Genomic DNA, 22,860 nt, shown 5'->3' with positions numbered 1-22,860 from the left:
CCTGCATCTCCCCAGCTTATCCAACAGCTTCCCCCAGCCCTGCACCCACCCCAAAACCGCTCTCAGGAGTTGGGAAATATCCCCCTGCTCTGCTCTGCTCTGCAGAGAGCAGATAATGACATGCTCACGTGTTTATTTGTTCCTCTGCCGCATTCAGTGGAGCTGTAGATGGCCCTTCTTTGATAAGCAACTATTCAGTAGTTTGTTTTCTTCTGCTGTTGAAATGCGTGGCCCCGTGCCCTGCTCGCTGTGCACTGTCTAACCTCCCTTCCAAATGGAATTATTAATTCCCTCCATTTGCATTTCACAGATGTGCTGGTGCAGTCTTTTTGGATGAAGGAGCATTATTACTCACAATTGACAAACCAAGAAGTTCAGGTGCAAAAGAATGAATGGGCCACTGATTTTGAGGGTCCCCTTTGATTTGTCATGAGCTTGATTTTGCAGAATACTTAACGTTATTGAGAGCTTCCTATAGTCAGGCATAATTTTCCCATTTGAGCACTCAGCACTTCTGGAACTGGGACTGCAGGGTCTTAAATCAGACGAGCCAGAACTGAATGATGCATGGTCACTGTTGCAGAAAAGCTGATGGAAACGTTGTGCAAGCACCTTGCCCAACCAGCAAGTCCCAGTTTCACGCTGGGACTGCTGGGGCAGTAGCTGGGAGGTGCTGGGCAACATTAAGGTGTCAGGGAACTGCCTTCCCTCATCACCCACCTCTCCACTTCTGCAACCATCAAGTCACCCAAAATCCCCTTTTACTTTCTGATTCAATCCCTGAGCTGATCCAGGCAGGATCAGCGTGCAGGGAGGTCCATGAAACACCAGGTTGCCCACACAGCTGTATCGTAGCACACAGCACAGAAAGTTCAGTTAACATTTCACAGGAAAGTGTTAAAAACCTTAACAACAGGACTTGGTACAGACTCCAGTTACAGCATTAAAATGTCATGTTTATAACTCTCAGTCTGCTTCAGTGGAGGACAACAGCAGCAGGAGTTAAATATTCAGTTACTAGTGTTTTGGTAGAAATAAGAAAACTTGTTGGCAGACCGAGTGATTTTCTTACATCAGCAGGAAATTAAAGAGTTTCAGATTTACGAGATACGGCGAGGCAGCAGGGCTGAAGCTGGGCAGGCTGTGGGTTAGAGCTGCACACAGACTGCTGATACACCAGAGCCTGGGTTCCAGGCAGCCCACCCCACCCGGCTCCTGCTCCCCCCAGAGGCACAATCCCTGCTCAGACAGGTGACTTCCAGCCGTGCCAGTGGGATTTGGCAGGGTTAAATCACGGCTGTGCCCCTGGGGGCAGCAGGAGGGTGCAGCACCCTTGCCCTCAGGGTGCTGTGCCCATGGGCAAGGTCATTCCCACAGAAAACAGCTGCCCCCTCTCAGGCCACTGCCTTCCACCTTGCTCAGCACCTGCATCACCCTGTGCATGGGTGCTGGTCTGTATGGTTGTGTCAGAGTATAAGTGCAAAACTGGTGAGGAGCTCTTACAAATACATGTGCTGGCTGAGAAAGCAGATGTAGGTGGTTTGTCTTTGTTCTGCACCAGCTTAAATGCTTGCATCCCCTGCCATTGGCAATTTGTCTTGGTTCTTTTAAATTCCTAAGTGGATTATAATTTTTCTCGTGGTATTATTTGACAACAGTCATATTTCATGGCTTTACTGCATTCTTTGGATAGTTAGAATTTTTCTAAGGGAAGGAGCTCAGCTTTAAGAGGCGGCCATCTCCAGGGCATGTCGTGTAATGCAGACACAGGAGACGGGGCTGAAAATGTTCTTCCTGGTTTTGTGTGCTTGTGTACTTAGAAAATACAGGATTTGACTTGTGATGGTTTATGGCATCTAAAGCACATTATTGCCCCGGTGCCAGATGCAAATCCTTTAAATGCTGCACAGTGAGTAAATTCCTCAGCAACTAATATACTTCAATGACTCTGGAATACTCAGTCTAAATCAACAGTGAATTCTCAGTGTAATGAGGATGTTTTCAAGCTTTTCAGACACTAATGGGCTCAGAAATATAAGCAGAAAACTTTGCTCCTTTGCCTTTATCTATGCATCAGTTCCTGTCATGGTGCATGTTTGTCTAAAAATGATAGGGATCATTTCAGTATCCATTTACCCTGCTCCAATATTGCATTCTCGTTTGTTAGTTCGCAGAAATATGCCACGTCTAATTAGCTTAGTAATGATTGTATACTTAGCATAGGAATTGCAGCAACATAAGGAGAAAATAATCACACATTGCAATATCAAAATAAACATTTCTGTCCTAAGAATGTTGTCAGGTGATGTCATACCATCTGTCCTACTGTACCCGCTCAGAAATTTTGCTGCAGCAGCATCTGGTGCTTTGGCGAGCTCAGCAGACAACTGTGGCAGCTTTGCAGCTGCCTCCAACTCTGCCTTTATATTTAAAGAGCATTAAGACTTCACGTGCCGTGCCCCTGTAAATGTGTTTGCTTTTACTGAAGTTGGGATACTGAGCAATTTGTGTGTTTGCCTGGCTTGCAGAACAAGGTACAGTGTGCGAATTGTCTTGGGAGTTTGCAGTGGCCAAACTGTAAAATACAGCTCTCCCTTCCCCCTTCCCTCCACAGCCATCTTTGGGCTAGGAGAGCTTTTGGGGAGGGGGGCAATTTACAGGAGCCTTCGATCCTGTTTCCATAAAAATGTGGTTATTTGTACAACCTGGAACAACTCCAGCAGGGAAGACTGAGAGGAAACAATCCTCAATTTTTTTTGCTTGTGGAAATGCCTTAATAAGATGTTATGTTTTCCTTTTTCCTTCCACACAATTTAGAGAGAAATACAACCCTGCAAAAAAAAACCCAAACCACAGGCTCTATCTCAATTTTGGTCCCATACCCAGATGAGTATTCTCTGGTTCTAAATTCAGATTTCACTCTGCTAGATGATTTTTTAATAGATTTCAATTTCATTTCCTAAGTGCAGAAATCCAGCCAGTCCATTTCCTTTTCCCCAGAGTTTTGGACATCTGCTAGGGAAGACTCTGCTCACACCGAAGGAAAGCTCTGAGTGGTTGCCCAATTCATTTAGATTTGTCACTTCAATTTGTTCATTCAGCAGGTACATTGTAAACAAAATAGCTTAAATGAGGTTTGCTTTGGGGTTTTAAATATTTTATTTGTTCCTAGCTTTTGGGAATTGCCCCTTATATACAGCATCTGTTCAATGTGACAGGGTTCTCTGGTGTTCATTGACTGCATATCAGCTTCCCCTTAACTGAGTTAGCAGAGTGTTTTGTGATCTGCGTGGTGAAAACCCCTCAGTGTTTAATCCTGTCACCTGGAGCTCCTTCACTCTGCTCGTGACCCTGGGAGGAGCTGAGCTCCTGGTGGAGCCTCTTTGGTGTTCATCCTTCCACTAAAAGTGGTTCTGAAAGGTTCTCTTGGAGGAACAGCAGCCCCTAAAAGATCATGTTGGACTCCTTTGGAGTGGACTTCACTGGGCCAAGGATTTCCCCCAGGCAGGAGTGGCACCGCCCAGGTGACTCCTGTGATTATAATGGGCTGTGAAGGGATGAAGTTAAGAAATAGGAAAATGAAGCTGAATGTGTTTGGGGAGGGATGGCCATCTCCAGAGCTGGCTCCCGAGGGAAGGGGGAAAAGTTGGGCTCTTTAATATTACATGGGTCAAAATACAGGACAATGTCTATAGGAACAGCGACATGGAGTAATTTGCCTTCTTGTTACTGTCATCCTGCAGTTAAAAGGAAATCCTTCCATCTCTTTTAGCTGAGATGTGCTGCAGATAGAGGTTTGGAGCTTTTAGCAGAGAAGCAGGCAGCGTGCATGAGTGGGGTCTTGTGGCACGAGCAGAAATTCAGGCTCAGAGGACACAAGACATTAAAAGGCACTGTTTAAAGGAGCAGAAATAGGCTTTCCTCCTGAGCGCATTCATCTTTTTATGCTCAGTGAAGGGCTTTTTATCACCGTGCTGCCCCTGGGTCTTGCAGTGTAAATTACCCCCTTGCAGAGACCCGTGCTTTGGGGTTTGCAGTGGGGACACAGGGGGTTTTTTGATGTTGACCCTTGCTCACAAGGGTCTGTGACACAATCAGTGAAGTTGTTCGTGGAAAACCATACTGCAGAAAATCCCAGTCCCGGGAGCGACGTGCGAGTCGTTTAATCCATCAAAGCCCGGCCCCCTGCCGTAGCAACCCTCTGCTCCTCTCCCAGAGCGCTGATTTTCCTGTGTCTCCCTTGCAGTACAATAAACACCTCTTCGTGCACATTGGACACGCCAACCACTCTTACAGCGACCCCTTGCTCGAGTCGGTGGACATCCGTCAGATCTACGACAAGTTTCCCGAGAAGAAGGGCGGCCTGAAGGAGCTCTTTGGGAAGGGGCCTCAAAACGCTTTCTTCCTCGTAAAGTTCTGGGTGAGTAAGGCGTGGCGGGGAGCGGGGGGCACCTCTCCTGTCGGGGAGGGCTGCATGAGGTGTTCAGCACCTGGGGGTGCCTGGGGGAATCCCCTCTGGTACCGTGCACCGGTGCAAGGCTGTTTGCCCTTCAGGAGCACGCCGGCCCCATGGCTGACAGCTCCCCAGGAGCAGATGAGCCTCAGCTCTGGCCGGCTCTGCAGCTGCTGGGCACAGCCAGCAGGTACCCAGAGCCCCCTTTGGAGATGGGGAACTGCCATCTAGTGGTCCAAGGAGAAGCACGGGAATGGAGCCTGCCTCATTCCCAGGTGTACCCTCCGCCGAACGCAAGCAGTGCAAGGATCAGTGCTGCCATCCGCCCACCCTGGTGCAGACAGGACCGAGCAGGATGGTCCTGTCTGCACCATGTGAACCTGGGAGGGTCTTCTTGAAGTACATCTGCTTTCTCCTTGCCTTTTTATTAGTCTGCTGTAGGACTCTGCTCCATAACTTATCATATTCAGAGCAAGGGTGAAAAAATAACTTGAATGGAGGGCTGGGATGCTGCGTGTTGATCTAGTTGTGATAAATGTCATTAATAAGCCAGGTTTGTCTTACTGTATTTGCAAAATCTCGTGTTAGCGATATAATCACAAAATAATAAAATCGTTTAGGTTGGAAAAGGCCTCTAAGATTGTTGAGTCCAACCATCAGCCAAGTCCACCACTAAACTACGAAAAGATTCACCCAAAAGGATCAGCAAATCTGCAGGATGAGCCTCATGCTTATACTAAAGCTTTTTATTATCACTGGTTTGTTGGGGTATTTCTTTTTGGTATACTCCTTTTCATAGCAGCAGTTATCATCCAAGCATTTAATTTTTTCTTTTAAAACTTCAGTAAAAGAGGCATATTCAGGGTTTAATTACAGGGTGGACAGGTTGAGGCTGAAACCAGAAAAGGTTGATCTGGAGCCACTGCTTATGGTCAGATTTCCTGGCATTTATCTGTTGGATTTGAAATACTCTGCAGCTTATAAATCCCCTAGACTTCATCTTTTTCCAAGAGCTCCTGTGGCACCAGATTTAGGAGTGGAAGCTGAAATGAGGGAAACTCTTTCTTTCTCAAATTTGGATGTGGACGGACTAAGCCACTGAGAGAAGCTGTGCTGGACTGCAGAAGAAACCCATTGGGAAATTCATGGGGCTTAAAACTGGGCCTGGGACCAGATACTGTAGACCAAGTATTTGAGGGCTGGCTGAGCAAGGAGGCCAGAAAGAGGAGACAGCAGAGGAGAGGGAGCTGAAACACAGGGAGCACCTGGAACAGGCAGGTGAGAATGTGGGGTCAAAAAGAGGGAGGCATTGGCATAAGGAGCCTGCAGGGAAACACAGGGATGAAGTACAGCAAAAAAGGTTTCTGAGAGGTGGGAACAGGACAAACCTAACAACAGGAGAAACCTGGCTGCAGAGGAACAGAGCTCAGAGTTATGGGTCTGTGACCACCAAATATCTTTCCTTGTGAAATTTGTCTTGAGCTGAAGACCATCATCTCTCCAATCCACTCTGCATAATAAATATTTGCAAGACACACTGGCAAAAATGAATGTGGCCTCACATGCCTGTTCTCATTTCCCACAGAGGATGATAAGCCTCAGACTTTATACTAGACGTGGACGCAGCAGAGATTTGTGATATGGTAATTGATGTATTGTATGTTCTGCTTTTTCTCCATGTGGAAATGGATTTTCAGGCATGCTGGATGCATGGATCAAAAGCCAGTAGGGACCTTCTTTGGATCATTGAGGTCTGTGTTGTTCTCCTGTTGTTGTCCAATTTGAAAATTTGAGTGCCAGCCTTCTCTACTTTGTCTCCTACAGGAAGTGCACACCTCTAGCACTCCTGTCTGTCCCACATCCATGGTGTGGGGGTGGTGGCACCCCTTCTCCTCAGGCACTTGCTGACAAGTCAGGCTCATGGCTGTTAGAAGGTGTCAAGGTGATGCCATGAAAAAAGCCCCTATGGAATGTCTAATCCTTGCTCAGCACAGCACTGCTCAGCAGTGTTCAGGAAACAGCAGACAGAGAAACGTTGTGCAGGTGTTCAGAGGGTGAGTGTGCAGTTGTGTAGCTGAAGCCTGTGACATGATACAGTTCAGCAGTCAGGATGTGCAGGCAACTTCAATCCAACATTTCCTAACCTCACCATGCCTTCCAACATAATGGCTTTTTAATACAATTTTGTGCTGTATTAACTTAGAGATTAAAAAGCATACGGTGCTAACATCCTTCTGAGTTATACATTAAAAATGTGGTGAGAACACTTTCCTGAGCCATGATCTTAAAATAGACCAGTGGATTTTCTCTCTCATCAAGTGAGTGAGGCACAGAGAAGGTGCCTGGGGTAGTGTTTGAGCATTGCAAGAGTCACAATGAGTGCTCTTCTAGGAATAAACTTCACACCAGTGGCCCCCAGTCCTAAATGTATGTAGGAATATGTACAGGAAAAACAGAAGATAGCTGTCTAATTGGGTATGAGAATTCGATCCTAAATGGTCAGCTCACTGTCCTTTATTTCTTTCACCCCAATGGGGCATTTCTTCAGAAAAAAAAGGATGCCGTTCCCGTTTTTATGGGGAGTGTTGAAAAACTGTTTTAAACAGTCATTATATCACCAGGGAAAAGCTGGCACAGGTTGCTGACAGTGGTTTTGACCCTATAAATTGCTTCAAATTTATTCATATGAAAACAGATTAATTTTGGTGAATTAGGTATCCGGTTCTGAATAAGAATCTACTCTCTCATCATCTGCTACCTCCTCCTGCTCTGTAAATTCACCTCCTCCCGGGTTCTGTTCATGTTTTGGGGTTATTGCTTAGTCCCAATCCTCTGTCTCACCATTTATTTTCCTGTTTCCCCCTTCCCACCCTTTCTGTTGTCTTCCTCCTTCATTACCATGCAGCCACCGATCATTTCCTCAGCTCTGTAAGCTCCTGCATCCTAGGTGATCGTGGCAGTCCTTGTTTTGGTGGGTGAAAGAGGAAAGTGAATTTTGGTTGGGCAGATCAGTACAGGTGTGAAAACATTCTCAGGAGAATCAGTGAAGGAAAGGCAGGGTCTGAGTGAAAGAAGTCAAGGCAAACCAGAGAAGGGAAGCGGGAGAGTGTCATGATGTGAGAAGCAGGAAAGTGAAGGTGAGGATTTGGTGCCAGAGGGGATGGTCACCCTGCAAATGGATCTCAGGGCAGTCAGCAGGCCACTGGAGGCAGCACAAAGGGTATTTTGTTCAGACATTAATCGTGCTGTGGAATGGGTGTATGGGAAACAGGAGGACCACAGATGAGTCCTTGTGCTGAGGATGACTAAGGCAGAAAGCAGCTGAGCTTTGGTAGCTGGGAAGAATATTCCTCTGGCTCTTTCCCATTTCGTTCTGCTTCAGGCTGCTCACCAGCACAGTATTCCCTGTTGTCCTGGTTTTGGTAATAAGGTTTGATTACAAAAAAAGTGGGAGGGAAAGGTCTGAGATCTTGCAAGAAGACACTTGCCAGTTGTGGAGTTGACTTAGCAAGGGAGCACTGGGATGGAGTACAAAGCAAAGTTTGCTTGGCTCTGCAGAGCTTTATTGGTTCATGCAGATTGTATCTCATGGGAAACACAACCTGATGCTGGGAATGGATGAGGCTCTGGCCCTGATCCTGGTGACACATCTGGATGTCACCCTTTTGGGCCCCTTCCTACCTAACCGTGCAGGAGGTACAAAAAGAAGAGACTCCTCCTCCTACACCACCTCAAACAACCAGCCCTGCACCCTGCAATGCAATGCCCTGGTCCTTGTCCCTGCAGTGCAATGACTCTGTTCCTCTGCTTTATCCCAGGCAGTTCCTGGGAAACACAGAGCTCAGGGAAATTGCCACAGAGACAGACTTCTACAATTATTGAGGAGTTTCACCTGGTATGCTGTAAATAAGGAACAACGTCCTAACGGTGTGGCACAGGAAGTTTGTGTGACAGGGGTATGAGACTCGAGATTACAAGGTTATAGAGTTAAAACAAAAATAATGGTTCCTAAATAAATGTAAAAGCTGTCCTAGAACACTGATGCAGAATTCAGGAGGGGCTGGAGAATATCTGCAGAGGAAACCTTTCCCTGGTTGATTGCACAATCCTGCTTCTCTCACCTTATGGGACTAAACCCAATCTACACAAAACAACCAGGAATGATTTGTGCCATCTAACCTTAATCTGAGTATGGTGGATGTTCCTGGTGGTTAGTTTGTATTTAAACTGTTTTTGTGACTTGGGAATAGCCCCAAAGTTTTCTGCTCTTTGCGGTTCCAATTAGCCTGTCTAAAAGCTAAGTCAGCACAGGGTGCCTGTGCTGGTTTCTTTTATTGGTTCTATCCATGTTCATATCTAGTGCTAGCCCCACTGACAGCTCACTACTTAAATTCTCGAATTCTGAACAATACACTTAGGCCTCCTAGACTAATTCTGCTGCTGTTACTTTGTGATTTCTCTCTCAGGTTTTGCCTCAACCCCCCCAGCTGCAAATTTCGAGGCAGTTTTTGCAGGGCTTTTCCATGTAACCTGCAGCACTGTGCAATGGGCCCTGCCTCCACTGGGATCCTTAATGCTGGTGTAAGCACACCTTGCAATAACCCGCTGGGATTTTGTGTCTCTCACACTGCCAGATGCTCTGTGCCAACCTGAACTCTGATTTCTGCAGCTACAGGCACAGGTATATCTGAATAACCAAATGTATCTGAAAGGAGGATGGATGCTCTCTCGCTGGTAACACAGGAAAAAAGAACTGATATAAATTAATGTTGGCCTGTCAGGCTTTCCATGGATCTGATCCACTGGCTTAATTTTAAGTGTTTGCAGTAGCTTGAACTATTCTTTTAATTGAGGAAAGCTTAGCCAGAGCTCAGTGCAACTCCAAAACAAAGACCCGAACTCATCTGAAGATGCGTGGATGATATTAATTGATGTTTAAAATGAATGCCTCTATTTGCAGGAATCTGCAATGCAAACTAGGAGTTTTAGAAAGTAATGCATATTATAATTAGGGCAAGCTTTTAAAGATGCTTTGAAGTCCTAAACATTTTTGAAATTCAAATGTGGGTTGGAAATAAAGGAATCTACACAATAAAGGGGCATTAAATTATGTCTCCCAAAATTTCACTGTTTTATAGATGTAAATATATGCCATAATTAGTGGTAAGTAACATGAGGAGGATAGTTAAGTTTATTCCTATTCTTATTCAAAACAGCTGTGGCATGAAAAATAATGCTCCTTCTCTTTGTGATACACTGGAACAAACAATTTACCCATGTAATCAGTGTTCAGAAATGGCTTGTGCCTGTGGTCTCCTCCCACCCCCTCCTGAATTTATCCCCATGTGCTTCCAGCCGCCTTAAAAGGTGCAGAGATTCTTTGTGCCCTTCATTCACACACACACAATTGTGGCTACTGCCTTCTTTTTTTTTTTCTTTTTTTTCCCCCTCTTTCTTTCTTTCTTTCTTTCTTTCTTTCTTTCTTTCTTTCTTTCTATTTTTACATGTAATTTATATTTCATAATCCAGAATCTTGGAGTTCCCTCCACACACACACAGACACACACAGCTTGACTGGCAAATGATCCGCGGCTCACAAATGGGGCCCGGAACACGAACGGCTCCATGGCCAGCATGCAAATGTATGCAAAACAAATTAGATATGGAAGAAAGCAGACATCCATTTGCTTTCCCCACCTCAGGCCTGTGGCACAGGGAGCTGGCGTGGTGCTGAGGTGAGCAGTGGAAGGGCTGCGGGGCAGGAGCAGCACGGCCTGTCCGTCACCAGCCCGGCCGTGTGGCAGGCCTGGACACCATTCCTGAGCTGCACAGCCACGTGCCAACGGCCCAGATGCTCCCCTTGGAAAAAATTGCTCCACAGCTTGGAATCCCTGCTCTTTGGTGGAGCTCTGCAGAGGAGGAGGGGAGGCACATGGGCAGCACACCTCCCCACAGCCAGCAGCTGCTCAGACCTATATGTTGTTAATAAGTGACCTTACGTACTTAATGGTAACTGCTGAGTGCCAGGGCAAGCTGCTCTGGCCCTCCCCAAATCCCACTGTTTCCAGTAGGTGCTGTTTTCCTTCTACTCAGCAGGATGGATTTAGACTCTCCTCAGCAGTTTTTGCTGGAGTTGCTTTTCTGTTAGCCAAAGCTGTTATTATGACACAAGCGCTCTACCCTCTGCCCCTGCCTGTAGCACAGAGCCTGAGAGCTCTTGGGAAAGGAATGGGAAGATGGTTTTTTAATTTATTTTTACTCTTTATTTTGGTTGCAACCATCTCTCTTTAGGTGCAAGCTCCAGCACACTGGCAGAGACTTCTCCATTCAGTGTATCAAACGCTTGGTGCTCTTAATATGTAATATTTCCAGTACTACCCATTGACAAGCTGTGCTTTATTAATGAATTAATCATGCTCTTGCACTGGAGATAGGGTGCCAGAAATGAGTGCCTCTTCCACCTCCAAGTGCATTCGGCTAATATAAAACTCAGTGCTCAGAAATAAATCTAAATTAGAGTTTTAGTCTTGAAAGTAAAGGAAAAAATCTGAAATTCCATTTGTGGTTTTGGGATTTTTCCCCCCTAAATTGTATTGATCTTTAAACAGACTCCTGTTCATCACACATGATCATCCCATAACGAATGAAATGACGTAATATTTGAACTCATGCCAATATATTTGCAGTCACCATTCAAAAAGTTATTTATCTGTGTAGGGAGCAACAGTGCCCTGAAGCTCCAGTGCCTGGAGCCCAAAGCACCGCTGCCTGAGAAGCTGTACAGGAGGGAAGGCTGTTTTACAGCCCAGCAGATCTTCCAACCTGTGTCTGAAATGCAGGAGAAAGAACAGTGGAGACAGAGCACCATGGAAATAATGCACCAGAGCTGGTAGCAGCACTCCAGAGGCTTGGCTGTTGTCACCTTTTTCACCAGGATCACTGAAACAGGAAATTATGAGGAGAAGACTAATAAGATAAATTTCTGTATTTCAGTTTTGTTATTATGTTTATGTAGTCCTGCCTGTCATGTAGCTCAGGCAATGAACCTTGCTAAGGAATGTTTGCCTTTGGACAATACCAAGCCTACTTGAACTACAGCATCCCTGTCAGACACCCAGTTGGTTAAAAAAGACCCCAAGTAACAGCGATTTCTCCTCATCTGAGAATTATGTCAGCATTCCATGGCCATCAGGGTTACCAGCCCCTGCCTTGTTTCTCATTTTGCTTTTGCTTAGCTTTAGCTTTCTGCCTTTTAATGCCCTTTCCTGCAAGATTTAATCTAGGAGAAGGCTCTTACCCATGTAGCAACTTGTAGGCTATGACAAGGTTGTGGAAAAACTTCCCTTGGAAAAAGTAAGTAGATGGAGTTTCATTAGTCATTCAGTACAAAGGATGTTTTCCAGACCTGAAATCATTCTTGTAACTCTTTGCTGAACACTTTCCAATTTTCCAACATCCCTTCTAAAATGTAGACACGAGCCCTGGAATCAATACTGGAGTAAGGAGCTAAAGCTGAATGCCAGGGCATTCATTTGTAACACATCACTTTATTCCCACATCTACAGCTCTCACAGCCACAAAGGTACCCTTTTTTTTTTTTTCTCTTTTTCCTTTTTTTTTTTCATCATAACCTTTTGGAGAAGGAAAAAAAAACCAGCAAAAAATTATTTTAATTTCATCAGTTTAAAAAATACAATTCAGCTTTCAGATGTATATGTTTAGACAAATCCTTTACTACTTAAGCCATAATAATATTCCTAAGTCTTTAAGACAAAATTGTAATAGTACTAAAAGAGGCTTTGGTGAAGCCTTCATTTAAGAGCATGTGCTTGCCAACTCCTATGATTTTTTAATACTGGTGTTAGACTTTTTTGAAGAGTCTTCAGCTCTCAGCAATCTCAGCAATTAGTGAATGTAAAAACTGTTTACAAAGAGAATTCTGTCCTTCCTTGAAAACACCTTTACTGCGCGCTACTCAAAAAAAAAGGAGCAAACAAGTACATAAAGATAAATTCTCATCTATAGGATCATCATGGGACTTTTGCAGCCATGCTGTGATTGCATAAGAGTAAATCATGACAGCTGAGTGATAGTTTCAAGTGTTCCTCACTGAAAGATCAGGCCCCAGCCAGGATGTGTTGTGTACACAGAGCTCCCGGCGATTTCAGCGAGCGCTGGAAGAGCTGTGGGAGTGAACAGGGTGACAGATGGCCACATGTGTTACTTCTCCAGGTTAGATGTCAGCGTGTAAATAGAACAATTAGATTTTTTTTTCAATGGGCTTCAAAATCAGAAGGCACCAGATAAAAAGTTATCCTTTTTTAACTCTAGACATTTGCTACTGCAGCTTGAAGTGTGAGGTCTGTGCAGTCGGTTTTTGACAACGTGAAATTATGAGGGGTGATTTGGTTATGATTTCTTAAATATTTTGCTCCTAGCTAAAAGGAAAGAAAATGCTTTGCTAGTAAAACTGCAATAGTGATAGCAGCAGGAAAAACTGCATTTTAAGGGATTGCTGCTATTCTTATTATCATTAATTGCAGCAGTGCAATTGTTTTAGCAGAAATCCCTCTTCTTTGGGAATTCTGGCGGAGCGGCGGTGCCGTGGCCGGGGGCTGCTGCAGTTTGCCGTGCTTAGATGTTTGCCTGGCTTCGATTGCAGGCCAGCTGTGATGGAGAATGGCAGATTCACTGTCAGCTCTGACCGATTCCTCACAGCTCCCTGTGGCAGCCCTGCTTTAGATGCACGTTAAACATTAACTGCTGGCCTGGCGCGGGGCAGGGGCCACAAGCAAGGTGGAGCAGCGACAGGATTTCTTCCCCTTATGCAAAATACGTGAGTGTGGGGCTGTTTGTGCCGCTGTGTGCAAGCCTCAGGAGGCTGCTGCACTGATTAATTCACAGAGCCAGCCCCAAGTAATCTTAGACCTGTGTCTTCTCTGTGCCACAGACCAGCTCGGTGTGTGCTGTTATCAGAATATTGCCTCACAAGGCCATACCACAAATAAGGGCTGCAGACACCGAGGAGGATTAATGAATTGTTGCCAAGTTAAAAATTAAGTAGCAGTTACAAACCTAAACTGTGAGTAGTGCTCCACAGTAGAATCATAGAATGGTTTGGTCGTAAGGAACCTTAGAGATCACCTAAGTCCAACACCTTCCTCTAGACCTGGTCAGTCCCCACTCACCCTGGCCTTGAACACTTCCAGGGATGGGGCATAGGTAAGCATACCTGTAAGAAGGGTTTTTAAAAACTCTGACAGTAAACATGAAGATGCCTATCAAGCATTTTGTGTTCCATTTCTGTATTAGGAATAGAACCAAGCAGAGCTAGACTGGCAAGTGAAACAGCTGCAGAAGTGCATTTCCCTGCTAAAATGCTCACCTCGGTGTAACTTTCAAGTTCAGGTGGTTCTTTGCTGTCATGCTGCAGCAGCTGATCAGCTATTTCCACATAAAAGGGAAACCCTGCCCACTCTCTCCCTGGGCATCAAAGATGTCAGCAGAGCTAATGCCTGAATCAACAAATCCAGCTGTGCATATCCCTGGAGCCTGCCTGCATCCATATTAGCGTGCTTTTAAGTGGAGGGCTTTTGAAAATGGGTCCATGATGTCAAAGAGCAGAGTGGCAGAGCAGCTCCGGCACTGCTGCAGGCCCGGGGAGGCCGGATGCAGCAGGTGACCTGTGTGGTTGCGTTGTAGCCCAATTAATCCTGCTGTGCACGGGGTTTGGACTCAGCCATGAATAATTGAAGGTAGCGCTGTTCCTCGCTTGATCCTGCGGGTCTTGGTCTCTGGTGCTACCTATCAAAGGCAGCTGGGGGGTTGCTGAGGCCGCAGGGACATGGTGGAAGGCAGCAAATCCTTCCAGCAGTGTTTGCTGGTGTGGGCACGGCTGTGTGCACACGGGAGGCCTGGGGGCTGCGTCAGGCTGCTCCGTGGGGTCGAGTGTTTGGCTGAATCAATGCCGTATGGCCCGGCAGAGCCTCATCAGAGACCCATCCTGTGGTGCCCAGCTGTCTCCCTCTGCCATGAGGAGTTCATTGCCTTCAGACAGGGAAAGGAGAAAGTGAGCTGTGGCCTCTCTGGAGTGAGGTGGCTCGGCTGAATTTGGGACGGCAAGGCAGGTTCACTTCGGAGGGGCTGGCTCTGGGGCCAGGCTCCTCGCAGGTGATCGTTCCTTTCTGCCAGACAGCAATGTCACCTGTAGCCCACAGAAATACTGGGACATCTTTTATTGTCTAAAGTTTCAATGAAATGTTGATTTCCTAAGGTTTTTACTGCAACAATTAGGCAGCCACTTCCCTGACACACTTTTTCCACTGTCACTGTCACCACCATTAAGCTCCCCCCCCCTTATTTCTGAAAAGAATGGTGCATTAATGACAGCTTATGCTATTCACCCTGTCAAATAAAAAATCAGATCTTCACCATGCATTCCTTTTTCCCCACAGGCTGACTTAAACTGCAACATCCAGGATGATACAGGAGCGTTTTACGGAGTCACCAGTCAGTATGAGAGCTCAGAAAACATGACAATCACCTGTTCCACCAAAGTCTGCTCATTTGGAAAGCAAGTAGTAGAAAAAGTAGAGGTGGGTGTTGTGATGGCATATGTGCCTTTAATCATTTTTTTTTACCTTTCCTATGCACAGACCTGTGTGGTGTGGTCAGGTCTCTGGTTGGTTTGCTGTACAGTGATATTGCAGATGGGAACTAAGCCCCAGACCCACATCTGTCACGTACAAAACAGTTTTTGTAGGGGAATTTTAGCCTAGAGCTGAAGGTTGAGCCTTTACAGATGTCCTGGTCACTGTTTAGGTCCTTGTTAAACTAAATATGTTTTCTAACCATGGTGACCATAAATTTAAAAAAAGTTTTAATAATTTGCATTATTCCAAGCTCAGAGAAAGCCAAAAATCCTCATAAACCACCATCTGAGCCATTGGTAGCTGGAGAGCAGAAGTCCAGGAGTCACAGCCTTATCCTCCCTCAGATATCTAAGTCAGTCTGGTTTTCTTGCAGCTGTAGTCCTACATCTTTCTGTAGTTCATAAATTGCCTATTAAGTCATGCAATAATATATCTTATGTTTGTATGTGCACACTTAAATGTAAATATCTAAGCTTTTTTTTGCTGTTCCCTTTGCAGACAGGTGCCTCAAAACTCCTGTAAAATCATCTCACCACTGTTCTTGGCTTAATAAATTTTTACTCAGTTTGGGACTTTATAATCCTCATCTATTTAGTTTGTTAATTTGCAGGTTAGATCTAGTAGTGATATTATAATTTCTAATAATTAAGATCCCTTGCATTTTTAGCCAGGCACTGCACGGGTCAGGCAGGGAGTCAGCAAGCAGGCGTGTCTGTGTGTCTGAACCACTTTCTCTTTTTCCTGTCTACACACAAAAAAAAGAGAAAAACGGATTTGCCACTCACTATTTTGTGTCTCTGAATGACCACATTCTAAATGTTTGGGTTTTTTTTTTTCAGACTGAATATGCAAGGTTTGAGAATGGCCGGTTTGTGTACAGGATAAATCGCTCTCCGATGTGTGAATACATGATCAACTTCATACACAAGCTGAAGCATTTACCAGAGAAATACATGATGAACAGCGTCTTGGAAAACTTCACAATTCTATTGGTATGGACTGGCTTTCTCTTTTTTTCCACTTCTGAGATACTCTCAGGCTTTGTAGGGCTTGCTCAGCTTGTAATGTTGGGAATCAGTTCCCAAAGCCCTTAGTCACTGTTGCTTACCAAACAAACCATCCCACTGACTTCAGAATAATTCTCCTGGAACTGGGCACTGTAGACGCTCAGGATGAAAAGGCTCAGCTGGCTGTGAGCGTGAACAAACATCTTGGTTATTTTCCACAAATTTCAGCTTACTTCTCCATTTTTCCCACTCGAGTCAGGGCTTTGTGGAGAGCCCGAGGCAGTAACTTTGAACCATTGCATTCATCTAATGTGTCCTTACCGGGGCTCTTTGGGTGCTGCTGAGCTTAGCGGTGTTAATTAGTTCTTGGGGGTGTTAATTAGTTCTTGGGTGGGGAAAACAGGCAGCAAACGCCCAGCAGGTGACCTAAAGCCCAGAGGATGGGTCCCGTGGTGGCCTTTGAGCCGGTTCCATGCAGTGGCCCAGCTTGCGTTCCGTGTGGTGGCACCTCAGCCAGCTCTCAGAGCCGCGCGCCGCTGCTGCCGGGGATTGGGGCAGGGCTGAGGTGCCGCGGGTCTCTTCGTGTTCCAGCCCTGCTGTGCCCGGGTGTGTGATGCTCTGTCTGCCTCTTCCTTCCCCACACAGGTGGTAACAAACAGGGATACGCAAGAAACCCTGCTCTGCATGGCTTGTGTGTTCGAAGTGTCGAACAGCGAACACGGAGCACAGCATCACATCTACAGGCTTGTAAAGGACTGAGCAGTTATTTATATATACACTTCATTTCACTTCTTTATCAAAACACAGACTGTAAACCTCAACACTAAGTGGCAGTGCCTCTGGCCCAACTTTCACCCACATTTTTCTAAATCCTGTTTTAGTGAAGTCATTTTTAATGTGTTCATATATAATTGTAGCTGTGAAATTCTGGTACAGTTGTAAAAATTATTTCTAAAACTAAGTGTTCTTCAAATTTGTAAACCACAGTTCTTTGGGAAGACTGTATTTAAGAACCTAACGCCTCTGTCTGTGGAGGCCTATTTTTAATTCTGATAGAAAAATGTATGACAGAGCATTTGCCATGGGGAAAAACTGACAGCATTTATAAGAATTTATTTTGGGTTTTTTTCCAACATGAAATACTTGTTTTACAATGCAAGTGGAATTGAAATGAATCTTTAGCTATAACTGTAAATGAGTACACAAAGTTAATAATCTCTATAGAGTTATCTTTGTAACTAATTAGGGTGGAAGATATGGACGAATGTAATTCACTAAATTATTTTTTAAAATGAAACATTTTTCTGTTTGAAACCAAATGAAAAATATAGCCTTAAGAAATGCCTGATAGAAACAGACAGGTCCTAAAATTAGGCAAATTTTGTATTTTTTTCTCAACGCTAAAACTAATCTTCTAATCCATTGAACTTTCAAACAGGTATTGCAGAGAAAGAAAATTTCACCCCCTACCCCTAACATATCTAGTGTATTTTAAAAGAGTATAAAGTTGTATTGTACTAATATGAAAATTTGATTATTTAATGATAAAGACGGCTCATTTTGCAATAAGTAGGTAAATACTGAAGATTTAGACTTGCATTATATGTAGTCTCGTGTGTGCGGTTATATTTTATATGGACAACTATGTTTTCTAATAAGTTGAGCAAAAAACTTGCAACTCTGAAATCAAGAGATGAACGGAAACAGCTGACATTGCGACAGCACCGAGTCACTCACAAACAGAGAGCAGAACACTGATGTGTTTGAACGAAGAGTGTGTACACACCTCTGAAAGGATCAGCAGCTTTAATATCTGTGAGACGCTAGAAAATCACAACCAACATCAGGCAAAGAAGATTGGAAAGCGGAGAAATGTTTTTTTTCTCCTTTTCCTCTCAATCATGGTGCTTTTATGCCTCTCCCAGTTGTCTCCCCAGGTCTGGCAGAGACCTTATCCGAAACAAACACACACCTACCACATGGGATCTGCTGTCCTCTTGGATGTGGTAGTGTTCATCCTTCTGATAAGTTCAGGGAAGACTCCAGGAAGTGAAGCACAGCTGGAGGTATTTTAACACTGTAAGGCTTTGCACCACGGCCACGGGTGTGAGTGATTGTCTGGGGTCTGCACTCGAGAGAGCAGCAGTCTCACCCCTCCCGTGCAGGACAGAGGGTGGTGCTCAGCTCCTCTCCTCCTGCTGCCCCTCGTTGCCCAAGCAGAAGTTGTTTGGGCAGGTGCTGGGCCAGCAGAGGCTTCTCAGGCAAAACATTTGTCTGAAAGGCTGACCAAGCACAAGCCACCTTAGGGATCAGTGATGAGTTATCGGCAAAGAGGCTTCTTAGGAGAGCCTATTTGCAGTCCTGGCTCAAAGTTCACGTTTAGCAGGGCCCTCTTGTTTAGCAGGCCCCTCCTCCCTACCCCTTATGATATGTTCCTGTAGTATCATACTTTCTCCTCGTTACCAAAAGTCAATTTAATGCAAAACCAGCACAGTTCCCATGCACAATTTAACCGTAGCATTTACTTCCAGGCCCAGTGCTGTAGTCTTCAAACAAGCAAGTCCAATTATTTTCTTTAAACTACATTCCTGCATAGTCCTTTCTGTTAGAATTGCCCACTGTTGAGATGTCTGGACTAGACTAGAGCTTATGTCTGGACTAGACTAGAGCCTAGGCAAGGTAGTGGGTCCAACCAGGATCACCCTTAAGGCTGGTGAGGTCTCGGGTGCGAGGAGGGTGCAGACATCACCGAGGGGAAGGGAGACTGCTTTAGCCCCTCAGCCTGATCTGACTCCATGAGGTGGAAGGTTTGGATGGTTGCTAAGATGTCTAGCTGCTTGTGGATATTAGGGCTGATGATCTTTCAGCTGATACTCTGCGAAGTGAACAGAGAAACGTGTCCATGGCAAGGTCTCTTTTAGCGCTCATTTTGAACACTAACGATCACGTCAGGAAAAGCACTGCATTGTAACAGCCTAACGGTAGCCCTTTATTCTAAGCACTTGGTGTTACAAGTCAAAAACTACTTTTTGGTTTTTGTTCTAAAGTTGTCTTTTATTTAGGGTTTGAATTGTGGGTTTGGTGATTTTTTTTTTTTTTAATAACAAGCAAACTCTTTAAGGCATATAAAGTATGTAAGTCAATTTGCAAAACCAGGTACAGTTTTTTTTAGTAGGATCTGGCACACTACACATGCCATAACTATAGGGTATAAACAGTCACAATGTTTATTGGTGTTCACATATGTAATGTTAGGGAAACTACTTCCATCGTCTTTTCTTTACACTTCTGTAAATGATCCATACCCTGTATATGTTAATTCTTAAAAGCCTTAATCCTTCAACTGTTGAGTGTGGGGTGTGTAGTCCAACAGGCTGCCTGTAAACTGTGAGCTCTTTTGTAAGCTGGAAGTACTTATCTTGTTACTGTTACTTTTTTGTAGGAACCTTTTAATTGAGAGCTGCCAAAGCATTACAATATGCAGTGCCTTAGCATTATATTAGAAGTACCTTCTAGCCTCTTAACATTAAATTTTATACATTGTTTTATTAATTGGTTCCATTTTTAAACTACCCGTGTTTTTCCCCCGCAGAAACGCTCTTTGACTGCTTGGTCTAAACCAGCTGTCTGTACAAGTCAGTCCCATTGCAGTGAGATGCCTATACCAAAAGGAAAGGTGACAGATCCCTAGTTCTCCGTGAAAAGTGAATTGTATTAACGAATGCTGCCTTTTTAAATTTCATGACCAAATAATTAATTGTGACTCTTCTGCACTCTAGCATGAAAGTGCCTTTGGTTTGAAATTCCAGCTTAGAAAAGTGCTGCCATAATAATGACAATTTGTAGAGAGACCAAAAATATTTAGTTATCACCGTAATGCCTTTGGTTTATTGGAATAAGTTGAATCTACAGGCCTCCATTCACAAAAGAGCACCATTCATAGCAAAGGGATTTTGCTAATGATCAGCCTGCTGAAGAAAAATCTACTGTTTGCCATTTCTGACAGCATTGCAAACCAGCAACTGATTCATCTGTGATATAGAAATGAAAATATTCCCATTTATATCCTCTTCATCCGGTCACGCATCTGCATAATGAGAGATCCGTATCCTACAGAATTTCAGTGGACAAACATGGCTCCATCGATCTCCTCTAATAACATTTTGGTATCTGTGAAGATTCTTTGCTTAGACAGAAGATTTTGTTTACAAAGTTGTGCATGCTGAAGGTCAGAGGCATCAAACAAGAGGAGCGTGGAGAACTGAGCATAGCGAGGGTAAATGCAATCGTGTGGGTTTAAGCATTGAAATGTTGAGTGTGAGCATTGTGGATGAAGGTGCTGGTGGGGAAACTGGCCAGCACGACTCAAAACACAGGGTTGTTTCGTTTTCCTCCCAGATGATGTCTTAGGAAGAAAAAAAAAAAAGAATTAGCTCCTCTTAGTAACGTGTCTGTGTTTGATGCCTTCTGTGAACGGGGGCCATAGTCTCCACCACAACTGAAGTCAATGGAAAGAGGAGCAACATTTTAACAGTTTTAGAAAGAACAAATATCAGCAAAACCAAAAGCTGTCAGAGGGATTATATAGTTGTGAATACAATGTTAACTTGACTTTTAAAGTATTTGATGAAAACTAAGATTAACTTTTTATATAGAGAAATATTGTGACACTGTGTGGTAAATATTGTGATAATTCAAATTCCCTTTCTCTAAAATATTATTTTTGTTATTCCTTCAAGGTTGAAATCTCACTTACCTCTATAAGACAAGTAATCCTATTGAACTCAATGAGACTGAGGTAGGGCAAAGACACTTCTGGCAAAAAGCAGAACATACTTTTTCAGTTATTGCCAAACATTTTGGCTGTACTAGTCAATGTTTTTGATAAACTACACCTCTGTCTCATTCAAACAAGCATAATGGTACCATTTGGGGCTGTTAAAAATTACTACTAACAAATGTAGTTTTACTTACTTGAATTCCAAACCGATTTTGTTTAGGTACTGCACCACTATTTTGAAGGAATCGCAGATCCAATGCCTGTTTCTCACTTTCCCTCTCCACCACAGCTACAGCTCAGCTTGGCAGTAGCCTGTCCCTGGGGCCCCCAGGGGACGGGCTGCTGGGAATAATGAAGGGTGTACATTAATGTTGAATGTAAGTAACTGGCCAGTGCGAGGCAGATACGACATTTGACGCGCTGATCCGTATCTATTTATTTCTCCGTGCCCCGGGGCGTGCCTGCTGCCCGAAGCCGTGCCCCGGGGAGGTTCCTGGAGCCCTCAGTGGGTCACACTGAGGGCCCCCATGTTGTCCCCCCTTTCCTTTTCCCGTGAGGATACACGTGCCTGGGCACAGGCGGATGTGAGGAGTAGAGCCCGGCTTTGTCCTTTGCTCAGGATGATCTCCTTTCCCCCTCTGATCTTTCATAACCAGATGTTTAGCTCCCCCCAAGAAAGATTGAGGCTGGATAAGTCAAAGTACAAGAAACACTCTGGATATCTTCACCTTTTAACTTTTCAGGTCATTCTTGCTGAGATCATGTAATTAGTTTTAGTGTGTAAATTAAATCTTAAATGCACTCAGTTGACTAAAAGGAGATGGATCCCTGTTACCTCCTTACAGAATATGTGTTTTTGTTTTATTTTTGTTTTGTTTTATGGGCCTCTGATTCAGGCTCATGACTGCAGACAAAAAATACAATATGTGCCTGAAAAAAAAAAAAAGACAAAAGAATTTTATAACATTGAAAACCTGAATAGCCTTTAATTCTTCAGTACATTTTATGTAAAACAGGTTGGGTTTTTGTTTTGTTTTGGGGTTTTTTTGCCATGTGCATTTGTTCACATTTGTAAATGACTTAATGGAATTCTCACTTTATGTTTATTTGTGTAATGTGTATAAAATGGGTTTGTGACTTAAGCATATTCATATATGGTCAGTGGTTACTTTAATATTGTACTGCTGCTGGTAACTTTTGATGTAGAACTTGCCTTTTGATGATAAAGTACCTCTAGGCTAGACAGTGAGGGAAGGCTCTTGGAAAAAAACTGAATGTTCTCCAATGTTTTCTTAACATATTTGCAGAAGCTTTCAAAAGGAGTTTCAGTCAAACCTCTTGGCAGTACAGTATTCTTGTATTTGTTATTGTCTGTGTGTAGGTACTGGTACCTTTTTTTTTGTTTAAAATGTTTTAAGTGTTGGCTTTAAAGTGAATTTATCTTTAGTATGATAGTAATATGAAAATTATAGGTTTTGTGTGCAGAGAATTTTTTTATAAAGTGCTTTGTAAAAAAAAAAAAATGTATTCTAGCTTTCGCGGTACATATGTGTGATAACTTTAATATCCATGACAGTTAAGTGCAATTATTTCATCACTCTAAAAATGCTATTTTTGTGTCGGTTACTGCAGGTGTTTTCATGTCTTTGCAAAGTGACACATTTTGATGCCTTCTTGATAAAGTGGTAGAATTTTTGTAGCTTTCTAGAAACTTTGTATTCATACAGTATCAATTGAAAATAAAGAAAATGAAAGTGTTTTGTGCATTTGTCGTAATCTCTTCCATCAATCTCTTCTTAATGTTGGGTGTAGCTTTCAAGGCCCTATTCCAGAATAGCACAAGGCCAGACTTGCAGCAACGCCTGTGTGCCTTCCTGAAGGTGCAAGGGAGATCCAGCAGGATTTACAGAAGCCTGGAGGGACGGCACTCGAGGCTGGCATGGCTGGAAGCCGTGTTCAGTGAAGAAT

The 22,860-nt window shown here is 44.0% G+C and overlaps 1 protein-coding gene across 6 annotated transcripts in view; it reads left to right on the top strand.

Moving 5' to 3' along the window:
* The window catches only part of TEAD1 (TEA domain transcription factor 1), a 153,103-nt gene extending 130,447 nt beyond the window's left edge, over positions 1 to 22,656 (top strand). For all 6 annotated transcript variants that reach the window (XM_063397904.1, XM_063397905.1, XM_063397906.1 and 3 more), the window contains 4 exons: positions 4,247 to 4,420; positions 14,908 to 15,048; positions 15,945 to 16,097; positions 16,758 to 22,656. In XM_063397904.1, coding sequence (XP_063253974.1) covers positions 4,247 to 4,420; positions 14,908 to 15,048; positions 15,945 to 16,097; positions 16,758 to 16,871 — 582 coding nt within the window. In that variant the 3' untranslated portion in view covers positions 16,872 to 22,656. The remainder of the gene's footprint in view (positions 1 to 4,246; positions 4,421 to 14,907; positions 15,049 to 15,944; positions 16,098 to 16,757) is intronic.
* The last annotated feature ends 204 nt before the right edge of the window (positions 22,657 to 22,860 follow it).

Source organism: Prinia subflava, chromosome 5, assembly GCF_021018805.1.
Source record: "Prinia subflava isolate CZ2003 ecotype Zambia chromosome 5, Cam_Psub_1.2, whole genome shotgun sequence".
Lineage (NCBI taxonomy): Eukaryota > Metazoa > Chordata > Aves > Passeriformes > Cisticolidae > Prinia > Prinia subflava.
This window is presented reverse-complemented; position numbering and strand designations above follow the sequence as displayed.